This window comes from Nannospalax galili, unplaced genomic scaffold (genome assembly GCF_000622305.1).
Source record: "Nannospalax galili isolate Female #2095 unplaced genomic scaffold, S.galili_v1.0 scaffold254, whole genome shotgun sequence".
Taxonomy (NCBI): domain Eukaryota; kingdom Metazoa; phylum Chordata; class Mammalia; order Rodentia; family Spalacidae; genus Nannospalax; species Nannospalax galili.
In genome coordinates, this window is record NW_008333903.1 from 55,322 (window position 1) to 67,593 (window position 12,272).

The following is a 12,272-nucleotide window of genomic DNA, read 5'->3' on the forward strand; positions in this document are numbered from 1 at the left end:
AAGAACCTGACCATGTGGGGTTTTGAAGAAATGTGGAACACTTTGGAAGTTTGGGCTAGAAAAGCGGTTGCTTGCTGTAAGCAGAGCTCAACAGGCCATTCTAGTAAACACCTGGAAGAAAGCAGTGCTGAGAACAATGTAGTTCCAGAGGGAAATAAGGACTTAAGCAGCACTTGGGATATTTTGGCAAAGAGTCTGGCTGGAGTCTGCCCTAGACTAAAAAGCTTGCCTGAGCCTAAGTTGAAGAGCAACGGACTAATTTCTTTGGCAGAAGAAATTTCAAGACAGCCTAATGTAGAAACAGTGGCATGGCTGTTAATGGTGAATATTATGCAGATTTACAGTGAAAAAGAATAAATGGGGCAGAAAAAAATACAGAATATGCAGGATGGATTGAAAAAAAGTACTAGGAAGATTAATGTTGAAGCCTGGGCATGTGATGCAGAGGATTCCATTGATAAGGAGATCAAAGTGATTAAGGAGGGGCCTAGAGATTCAAACTTAAACAATGGAGAGACTGCCTCCACGGCAAGACCACACCCAGTTAAGCCTCCAACTTGTGAAAGGAAAATGCTGCAGGGGCCACTGAAGAGGAAAACTTCTAAAATGGATAAAGCAGGCTGGGGTCCATCCCAAACTTGCAGTCAAACTTTGCAGTGTTGTTCACCTGGTGCTGGCTTTAGAGGCATGAAATGTGGAAGAATGAAGGGGTCGTCAATTCTTCCCCCGAGGTTTCACAGAACCTTGCAGGCCAGGCAGCATGAAGCGGGGATACCCCTGCATAAGAAGGCCCTGATAGGCCATTACGTGAAGTTGTGAAGGTGAAGCCTGGTTGGCAATGGAGACCCCAAGAAGTTTGTGATGCCAGAGCTGTGAGGCAACTGACAAGAAGACCTGCACACAGGGAGTGGTACCAGCACAAGACAGAGATGTATGTTGCACACAGCAAAGCTAGAGAGGCTGAGCTATCTAAGCCCTTTGGAAGGAAAGTCCCAGAAGTTGGACGTGGAAGAACTGGATTTGGTGTTTGCCCTGTTTTGGTCCAGTATTTCCTTACTATGCCTCCATTCCTCCCTTTTGGAATGGTAATATGTATTCAGTTCCACTGTATGTTGGGAGTATGTAATTTGTCTTTTGATTTTATAGAGGCTTACAGTTAAGATATTTACCTGAGTCCACTTTGGACTGTGGACTTTTGAATAGTATTGAGACTGATAATGACTATGGGACTTTTAAAGTTGGACTAAAGGCATTTTGCATTTTATATAATCATGAGCCTGTGGGGGCTAGGGGATGGAATGTGGTGGTTTGAATAAAAATATCCCCCATAGGCTCCAAGTGTTTGGACATTCTGTCCCCAGATGGTGGCACTGTTTTGGTAGGTTTTAGAAGGTGTGGCTATCCTAGAGGAAGCATGTCACTGGGGGTGGGCTTAGAGAGTTCTTAAGCCTTGCCAGATCGCCAGTCACTCTCTTGCTTCCTGTGCCTGTGTGATGATGTGAGAGCTTCACTTCTGCTGCTCCTGCTCCAGCCACCTCCAGCCACCATGCCTCCCTACCATGGTGGACCATAATTTCTCCTGGAACCGTAATCTCAAATAAATTCTTCCTTCTATAAATTGCTTGGGTCAGTGTTTCTATCACAGCAACAGAAAAGTAACTAATACAGCACTGAATCCCCCTTGCTGCTGCAGGGGGCTTTACAGTCTCAAATCTATTTTGGACTTTCTTAGATTCAGTTAAAAGCTCCAAAGCATTTTGGCAATTGGAAGTGTGAGCAAGATTTCCATCACCAAGAATGTGTGCCTTGCCTGAAAAAGTAGACTCTCTTTCTGTCCTGAATCCACATTAAGAACAAAATGCATCCAAAAGAGCAGGACTGCTTTTTAGGCAAAGTTTGGGAACCTGATTTTTCAGGCTTACTTTCCTTTTTTCCCCTCAAAGATCAAAAAGCTAGGACCCTTTTCACATTTCATATCTGCCCCATGACTCCCTAAAGTGAAACCCCCTTGATTCTACTGGGGCAGCAATGGAACTTCTCAGCAACACTGGCTCCTTGGAAAGCAGCTATGACTGCTCCTCTGCTCTGCCAGCACCTCCAGACTGCACCTACTTTTCTTATAGTCTCATTTATCTATTTAGTTTCTTTAAATTTCTTTTTTTTTATTTTTGTGTGTATGAGTGTTTTGCATGTGTGTATGTAGGTGCACTTGTGTCATGCAAAGCCCATGGAGGACAGAAGAGGATGTTGGATCTCCTGGAACTGGAGTTATAGACAGTTGTCAGCCACCATGTGGGTGCTGGGAACTGAACCCAGGTCCTCCGCAAGAGCAGCCAATACTCTCAACTGCTGAGCTATCTCTCCAGCCCCTTATTTCGTTTTACATTTAAGACATAATTTCATGCCACTGGGCATGCCTGTGAGGGATTGTCTACATTAGGTTCACTGGGGTAGGAAGACCCATCTTCACTGTGGGTGACACCATTCCATTCCTGGACAGAATAAGAAGCAAGAAGCAAACTGAGGTCTACTGTTCATTTCCCTCTGTTATCTGATACAAAGCAACTAGCCACCTCACTCACTAGCCTCCATGCTTCCCTGCCATGATGGACAGTGTCCTGGAGCTGTGAGCCAGAATGAACCCTCCTGTAAGTTGATTTTGTCAGTGCATTATCACAGCAATGAGAAAGTAGCTAACAAAGTGAAACTCTGGCTTGGAAAATAAAAGCCAAATCCTTAATTATGTTAGTGCTATATATTCACTTATTTTCTTTTGGGTTTAATTTTTGAAATTCTCATGTTAATATTCGAATGTTTTGTTCTAGCATATTCTGAAAAAATATAAAAGTAGAGAAAATATTTCAGTGAATTCCCATGTTCATCACACAGCTTCAAGTTATTAACTTATGTCTGATCTTTTTTTAATGACACATAGCAAGGATTCCATTATTTTCACACAGGTATATAGTATATTTTGCCCATGTTCACTCCCAGTGCCCTCTCCTGCTCTCTCCTTTGTATTGTTCCCCTTCCTGTTTCCAACCAGTTCTTCTTCTATGTTCGTGTGTGTGTATGTGTGTGTGTGTGTGTGTGTGTGTGTGTGTGTTGCTGAGCATCATACCCAGGGCCCTGTGCAGTATTCTACTACTGTACTAAATCCCTAACTTTTCTATTCCAATTATTTTTAAGCAGATCTCAAACCAACCACTTTGCATATCTCTAAAAGTTAGTGACTTAGGGCTGGAGAGATGGCTCAGCAGTTAGGAGCACTGACTGCTCTTGCAGAGGACCCAGGTTCGATTCCCAGCACCCACATGGCGGCTATGAACTGTCCTTAACTCCAGTTCCAGGGGAATCCAAAGCCCTTCTGACCCCCAAGGGCATTGCACAACACAGGTGCACTCACATGCAGGCAAGACACTCAGACACATAAAATAAAAATAATAAAATATTAAAAAACGATAGTAACTTAGCAACTCTATAAGTTTTTACCAATTTTTTTTTGAGACAGGCTCTCTTTGTAGCTACAGCTGGCCTGGAACTCACTATGTAGACCAGGCTGGCCTCAAACTTACTAAACTTACTAAACAACTCCCGTGCTAGGATTAAAGGTGTGCACCACCATGCCCGGCTTCATTTAAAATTTTAATCCTTTTGGAGTTTACTTTGGTGGCTTATGTTGTTCCAGAGATTTCATTTTATTTTTCTTTCCAAATAGCTAGTTGTTCCAAAATCATATTTTGAATTTCATTCTTTTTGTGCTGTCTTAATAATCTATTCTCATGTATTTGATCTGTTTCTAAATTTTCTGTCCTACTGATCTTTCTCCTCCCCTACATCATGAAATTTGAGCTTTTATTTTTTGCTTTATGTCATATGAAAGTACAATGAAAACTTTTGTTATTAATCTAACATAATAAAATCTACTGGGAAATCAAGGAAAATTATTTAAGCAAACATGTTTTAATAAGAATATTTTCCATCTTTCAGAAATCCTTTGAAGTGGAGAGCTGTGATTGGAACCAATGACCTATCTAGGAGCCACTCCCACACTAGGAATGTCAAAGTTCAAGCCATCTTCATCCAGCCAGGCTTTATTCTGGAGACATTCATAAATGATATTGCACTTTTTCGTTTAAAAAGAGCTGTGAGGTATAATGACTATATTCAGCCTATTTGTCTACCTTTTGGTGTTTTCCAAAAACTGAACCAAAACACAATGTGTTTCGTAAGTGGCTGGGGAAGAACACAAGAAGAAGGTAATTACAGTCTGAATCTAAATAATCACATCTTCCCAGTCATTGGTAGAGGAGGGGAACCCTTTTATAGATTTCTTTTAAAATATTGACTTATTGATTGATGGATGATTGATTGATTGATTGATTGATTGTACTGGGGATCAAATACAGGGCTTTGCACATGCTAGGCAGGAGGCCTGCCACTAAGTTATATTTCTGCCCCCATTTTATGTATTTATTTCTCTGTCTTACCTCTTTATTTAAAAAAAAGAAAGAAAGAAAAGGGGGGGGGCTAGAGCGATGGCTCAGTGGTTAAGAACACTGGTTGTTCTTGCAGAAGACCCAGATTCAAATCCCAGCACCCACATGGCAGCTAACAATTGTCCATAACTCCAGTCTCAGGGAATCTGACAGCCTCTTCTGACCTCCAAGGGCATAGCACAACACGGTGCACTTACCTACCTGCAGGCAATACATGTGTACACATAAAATATAAATAATAAATACAATTTTTTAAAACCCCTGAAAAATATTTATAAACCAGTGAAAAGGAACATTTTTTAAAATATTTTCTTCTTTGTGGGAGAGAGAAAAATAAAAAAGTTCTCTACATAACCAGAAATACACAGGTCGTCTGGTTATAAACACCAAGACACTTGAGCTAACTTCAGAGGTTTTCAGAGTGACAGTTCCAGGGTCTCTGTAGCCTGAGATGAACAGGGGATGAGCTAATTGTGACAGAAATGCCTGCTTTAAATAACTTTTAGGGGCTGGATTGATGGCTCAGTGGTTAAGAGCACCAGCAACTCTTGCAAAGGATCCAGGTTCGATTCCCAGCACTCACATCATGGCTAACAACCATTTATAACTCCAGTTCCAGGGGATCCAACACCTTCTTCTGACCTCCTCAGGCATTGCACGACATGGTTGCACCTACCTACATGCAGGCAATATACTCATATACATAAAATAAAAATAAATAAAATATTTTTAAAATAATAACTTTTGGACTCTAAGGAACATAATTTAGTTTTCTTTTTATTTAATGCCCTATTTATTGTTAGGCAGGATGATTGCTGTCTATTTCTTTCATACACACACACAATACTAACTGCTCATCCACTGAACTAATAAGAGAAAGAAAGCTGGACATAGTGACACACACCTTTGATCCCAGCACTCTGGAGGCAGAGGCAGGCAGATCTGTGGGAGCTCCAGCCCAGCTTGGGCTACATAGTGAGACCCTGTCTTTAAAAAAAAAATCAGCTAATAGTGACAGCTACCTTTGGGGAGCATGCTATACATGTTTCAGGCTCTGTCTTAGTATCTCCATATTCCTACTGTGAAGATGATGTTGCTGTTGCTGTTACTCTCTATTTAACGTAAACCAGGGATGGAAGACCATCGGTGTTAAGAAGCTCAGCACACATCTGTAGGATGGATCCCAGGAGGTGGAGGCAATCAAATTCAGGTCTTTGTGATTCAGAAGTCTATTAAACTACCACCATTAACTTGCTCTTGAGGCGCGTCACCAGTTAGGACTATATGAGATCCAGCATTCCATTGCTCATGGGCCTGAGCTTGAGACCAGGTTTTAAATATTTGTGGGATGTTTGGTTTGTTTGTTTTTCTTTTGTTTTGTTTTGAGACAGAATCTCATATAGCCAAGACTGGCCTTGAACTCACTAAATAGACAAGGCTGACCTTTAACTTCTGATTCTCATGCCTCCACCTCCTGAGTACAGAGATTATAGATATGTGCCATCATGTCTGATTTTTATTTATTTATTTATTTATTTATTTATTTATTTATTTGGTCTTTTTGAGGCAGGGTCTCCCCATAGCCCCAGCTGGCCTGGAACTAGCTATGTAGACCAAGCTGACCTTGAACTCACAGAGATCTGCCTGCCTCTGCCTCCCTAGTGCTGGGATTAAAGGCGTGTGCGACACCTGGCTCATGTCTGGTTTTATTTTTGGATCATTTACATAGTAAAGAGATAAATACATGAAAGACTTGTAAATTATTGTTTCTTTTTTGCATCTCTAAATACTTTCTAATGAAGATAAGGAAAATCATGTGGTATAGGAGAAAGCATGTGCTCAGAATCACAGCCCTAATAGTATCCCAGCCCTGCCATGTTCTAAGTCTCTGAACACTGACATCTTAATGAATTTTTGACAGTTGTTATAAAACAATAATGAAGGGGACTGGAGAGATGGCTCAGTGGTTAAGAGCACTGGCTACTCTTACAGAGGACCTGGGTACAATTTCCAGCACCCACATGGCGCCTAACAACCATCCATCACTCCACTTTCAGAAGACCCAGTATCCTCTCTGACCTCCAAGGACATTGCACGACATGGATGTACTCACAAACATGAAGGCACTTAAAACAAAATAATACAAAATATACACATAAAACAAAATAATAAAATATTTTTAAATATAATAAAATAAAACAGTAATATAAGAGCAACAACTGTTTACTCATGGCTAGGTACTTACTAAAAATACTGTATAATCCCAGAATGGCCCAAGCTCTTAAGCCTCCCATCAGTGCCTGATACTGAGATCACAGCTGTATGCCACCATGCCTAGCAGCAACTACATTTTTAAGTCACAGTATGTATTTATGTGTGCTGTGTGTATGTGTGTGGGCACATGGTACATCTGTGGAGGTCAGAAGACAACTTTCAGATTTCTGTTTTCATCATGTGGGTCCCAGGGATCAAGCTCAGGCTTGGTGGCAAGCATCTTTACCCACTGACCCATGTATGTGTACCTCTGCCATGTAAACCAGTAATTACACTCCTGGGCATTATTTAAGAAAAGCAGCTAAATGTGGCTCCAGCACCTGGCATCCCAGCACTTGAGAGGCTGAGGCAAGATGATTGCCATGAATCTGAAGCCATCCTGGGCTACACAGTGAGTTCCGTGCCACAACCTGGGCTACAAAGTGCAACCCTCTGTCAAGAAATGAAACAACGAAAGCAGATAGATAGATAGATAGATAGATAGATAGATAGATAGATAGATAGATAATCATAATCTATTCACAGAGGCTCATAAAAGCTTTTTTTGTAGGATTAGTGGAATGGCTCAGTGGGAAAAGGTACTTGGCACCAAGCCTGACAACCTGAATTCCACTTGGGACCCACTTGGTGGAAGGAAAGAACTGACTCCTACAAGTTTTCCTCTGACCTCCATAGTTGAGTATGTGTGCCCACACAGACACCTGCACACACACACAAACAAACACACACAGTGCCAATTTTGATGTATTTTAGCTACTATAATCATTGAAGGAAAGTATGTAAAGATCACACTGGACCACTGCCCTGTGTATATTCAGTTTCCTCTAACTCTGTAATTAGTAAAAATAATTTTCTAAATCAGTCACATTTAACCAAAGCACTCTCTATTTATATCTTAAGTCCCAAGACTGTTAGGAAACCTACCGATATTAGGGAGAAAAGGAGAGAATTCTTTGGCGAATATGTAATGCTGAGTACTGCTCCCATGCTATGACTCCATATTGAGCAGACTAAAACCTAGACTCAAGCTGAAAATTTAAATAGCCTGGCAATGTCTCTAGGAACCTGATCAAGAACAAGTCATTTCTATAGAACCCCAATTTCAGCTACAGCCTCAAAGCATTCCATCAGATAAAGTTTCAGTAACAAGAAATAGACTACAATGTTTTTTTGAAACAGGGTCTCACTATGTAGCCCCAGCTGGCCTGGAACTCCCTATGTAGACCAGGCTGGCTTCAAACTCAGAGAGATTTGCCTGTCAAGTGCTGGGATCAAAGGTGTGTACCACCATGCTTGGCTAGATTACATTTTTTTTTAAATCTTTAAACACTGAGGGAAGCAAGGCACTATTGAGTGAGCTTTGAGACAGCAGAAAGGAGATAGATACGTGTCTTAAAATACACATAAATGTTGCTAAGGAAGAAACATTTTCTTCAGTGGTGTAGCCACTGGTTAAGATGCCCTGGTAAGCAACCTTGATGAAACTCATCATGTCATGTACAGAAAAAGAAAAGAAAAAAAAAGACATGATAGTAGAGAGGGACTAACTGGGAAGAGACAGATCAATGGGAGTGAGAAGGAGGGGAGACCAGTGGGAGTGAGAGGGAGGAGGACCAGTGGGAGTGAGAGGGAGGAGGACCAGTGGGAGAGGGAAAGACAAAACAGGGTGACAGGAGTGAATGTGCTCAGACTACATGAAAATGCCATAATCCAACCCATTATTATGGAACCATGTATAATGTATGTTAATAAAAGTGGTTTTTGCCAGGTGTGGTGAATATGCCTTTAATCCTAGCACTTGGGAAACAGAGGCAGATGGATCTTTGTGAGCTCCAAGCCAGCGGGGGCTACATAGTAGACCTTGTCTCCAAAAGCAAACAAATAAGCAAGTTGATGAAGATAGTGTTCACAGATGTCACCTTGATCCTGGTGAGCTATGCACACTAATGCAGGGCCACTCAACAGTCAGCCAATCTCTTGTTTTCCTTGGTGTGTGAGAAGGGCACTGCCCAGCTCCCTCCCAATCTGCCTTGCCCTTATGAGGGACCAGGCCCTCCATGAGTGCTGCCAGCAATAAAGTGACCTGTCCTAATCTATGTTTGAGGACCAGAAGAGTAGGCTTTATAATTATCACATGGATGTCATCCTGGTGATTTTGAAGTACAAAATAGAATGAATTATATTGTATTCGGTATTATTGGGGGGTTGAATGCTAAGCATTCTTAATAATTTATGTGGTTAGGTAATAAAAATTTTCCAACTTTAAATGCAAATTATGCCAGTACAAGAATATTCTTTTCCAATTTTCCTTTCAGGTTTACTGTCATGTTGGCTTTAGTGTAAAATAGATGAGGCTTCTTGCTATTGTGTTGATTTTTTTAATCTTTTAAATTTTATTTTTATATTAAGAGAAATCATCATTCACACATTAGGTTTGAAAGTAATAGTGTAACAAATCAGGGAGTGACATGTGAGGCTCCCTCTCCTCCCTCTCCCATTATAAAGAATATCTGGGGGTCCTAAGGCACCCCTGTTCTCTTTGATTATTAAGGACAAAAACCAAAAGCTAAATTTGTGTGTATCAAGAGTACTGTCCTCTCTCTTTGCTCAGATTACACTTTTATTTCAAACTATGCACTGTGAAGAGTTTTCCTGTTACTGGTGTTTTACTGAGCTGTGGAGATTTCTTTGATTCCATCTCAAATTCAGACCTACAGACTTTGTCACTTAAGCCTAGAGTCCAACCAGGCTGATCTGGGATCTGACTGGAAGCAGGCTACATCTCAAGGACAGTCAGCAACAGAGAATGAGAATAGATGCGAGAGATGTGTGTAGAGGGTTGGCAACAGTCAGAATTAGCTTGTAGGACAATTCTATAATAAACATTCTGGCTCTCTTCAGCCATTGAACCATGAGGAACGGAAAGTAGGAAAAGTCCTACAAAGAATTCTTACTCTTCTGCAGGTCCAGACTTTCATGTATTTTTATCCATAATGTCTTCATTAAGCCTAAGTATAATAGCTTTCCATTTTTAGCCTTCTTTAGTGGGACCATTTGACCCAGTCCTTTAAGACTAACTCATTTTGAATTGAGTTTCAAACTTTGAAAGTGCAGGGATATAATCTTAAAGGGATATAACACCCTAGCTCTCCATGTAGCTCTTTATACACTGGTAGCAGAGAATCCTATTGACTTTCCCTCCCCCAGCTCACCTTAGTTTACAGGTGGTGTGATAGTCCATGTGATGGAATAATTTTAGAACATTTTTTGCCATCACATCTGTGCTTCCTTCATCATCATGGTTTTTCTTGGCTAAATTTTCAATGTTCAGACTCTACAATCTGTGATTGCAATCAAGTGCTTGGTGTAGCCAAAAGATTTCTGGTGGCTTAAAGTTTACTACTTTATGATAGGGGCAGCTATTTGCACAGAAAAGAGCCATTGTACTACATAAAAGTAACTTGGCAGAAGAGTCAGGTTGTAATACCTCATGTTTGAGTACATTTCTGTAACAGATGCACGTTTGCATCAATGCAAGTCCACTTGTGTGGCTATTTTTAAAAACAATGGGAAAGAAAGATTATAAGTCTTTTAAACTTATCTTTGCCTTTTTCCAAATCATGTCTTCCATCATGTCTTCCTGACCATTTGGAAAAAAATCTCACAAGCCTTTGAAGAAACAGGAGTAAGGCTATTATTTTTTCAAGGTTTACAACTTAGTGCTTGATTTTTTTTTTATTTGTCTTCCTGAGATAGGGTCTCCTTGTAGCCCCAGCTGTCCTGGAACTCACTATGTAGACCAAGCTGTCCTTGAACTCACAAAGATCCACCTGCCTCTGCCTCCCAACTGCTGGGATTAAAGGCCTGCACCTCCACACCCAGCTTTAGTGCTTGATTTTTAAGTATCCTCTCAACTGCTTTGGTTTTTCCAATTTTAGTCCATGAAATGTGCCTTTTATTGGGTAATGTTAATTCACTAATGTAGTAATGTTATTTCCAAATGTAATATTACATGATCATTGGTGTCGCATTCTCTTAAAAATTATGATCTGTGCTCTGATTACACAGTTCCACTTGCTAAAACAAAGGGCATTTTTCAGACTACTTTCAGAACTTGTCTTTGGATTTTCTCTTCTATGAATGCAGTTAAGCCATTAGGAGGCAGGGTACCAAATGTCACAGGCAGGCTTACATGTATAGCAAGAGAAAGTTCAAAGACTGATAACCAAAAAAGAGAGTCTATGGGAACTTGAAATTTCATTTTTTAAACGGTAATACCCAAGATTTTCTCTAAGAAATAAATTGTTATTTTCTACCCTAAAAGCAGCTATGAGTATGTTTCTGAGATATAGCAGGAAACCGAAACATTTTGGGGAAGAGAATAAATACATAAAGAGAGACTGGTGGTTTTATTTTCAATGTGCTGACTAGACATTATCTTGTGAGTGGATATGATGAAATGCACATTCGGGGGTTTAGTGTGACTAAGAGTAGACTATCGGTTTATTTGGAGTTATTAGTCCATGATGGCTTTTACACAATGGGCAAATCAAATTTAAAGGAAGAAAACTAACCTACCTTAGCTTGTTTTCTAATGCTGTTGACTGACAGGAGAATATACTTTTACATAGACATACACACAAACACATATACATTACATATTACATTATATATGTAATATATATACAGGTGAATGTTTTGCAATTTATGTATACAAGAAATTGTAGGCATTAAAATATTTTATTGGTTAAAAAAATCCCACATCTAAAAAAAAATATTAAATAAGGGCTGACAAGATGGCTCAGAAGGTAAAGGTGCTCTCCAAGAACAAACTCCCACAAGTTGTCCTCTGACCTCCATGTGTGTGCTGTAACATGTGCATGCCCACACACGTGCACACAAAATAAATAGATGTAATAAGATGTTTTAAATTTAAATAAAACAATAATTGCCATTCCCCACCTCACCCCACCCCAATACAAATAAAAGGAGCCAGGTGTGAGTCCCAGTGGTACAGTGCTTGCCTAGAGTGCACAGGCCCTAGGTTGGGTCCCTGATACTATGGGAGTGAATGACAGAGGGAGAGAGGGATCTGAATGTCACCAAATGCATACAAAAACAAACTACTCAAAATGAAGACAAACAGAAACAGCAGGTAATAAGTCAGCCATCCTGAGGACCTTGGATATTAATATTTAGACATAGATAAAAAGTAAATGAATTTTAGTTATTTGAAAAAATTTAAAAAAGCAGAGTTTAAAGTTAACAATAGGGGCTGGAGAGATGGCTCAGTGTTAAGAGCACTGACTGCTCTTATAGAGGACCTGGGTTCGATTTCTAGCACTCACGTGGTGGCTAACAACTCTTCGTAACTCCAGTTCAAGGGGATCCAATGTCCTCTTCTGACCTCCACAGGCCTTGCATGCATGGGTGCACTCACACACATGCAGGCAATACACTCATACACATAAGATAAAAATAATAAAATATTTTTAAAAA

At 40.2% G+C, this 12,272-nt stretch overlaps 1 protein-coding gene across 1 annotated transcript in view; it reads left to right on the plus strand.

Moving 5' to 3' along the window:
• Positions 1 to 12,272, plus strand: part of Tmprss12 (transmembrane serine protease 12) — a 33,829-nt gene that overhangs the window by 4,829 nt on the left and 16,728 nt on the right. The window contains exon 3 of the mRNA XM_008828905.2: positions 3,991 to 4,259. Within this exon, the coding sequence (XP_008827127.2) occupies positions 3,991 to 4,259 (269 nt within the window). The remainder of the gene's footprint in view (positions 1 to 3,990; positions 4,260 to 12,272) is intronic.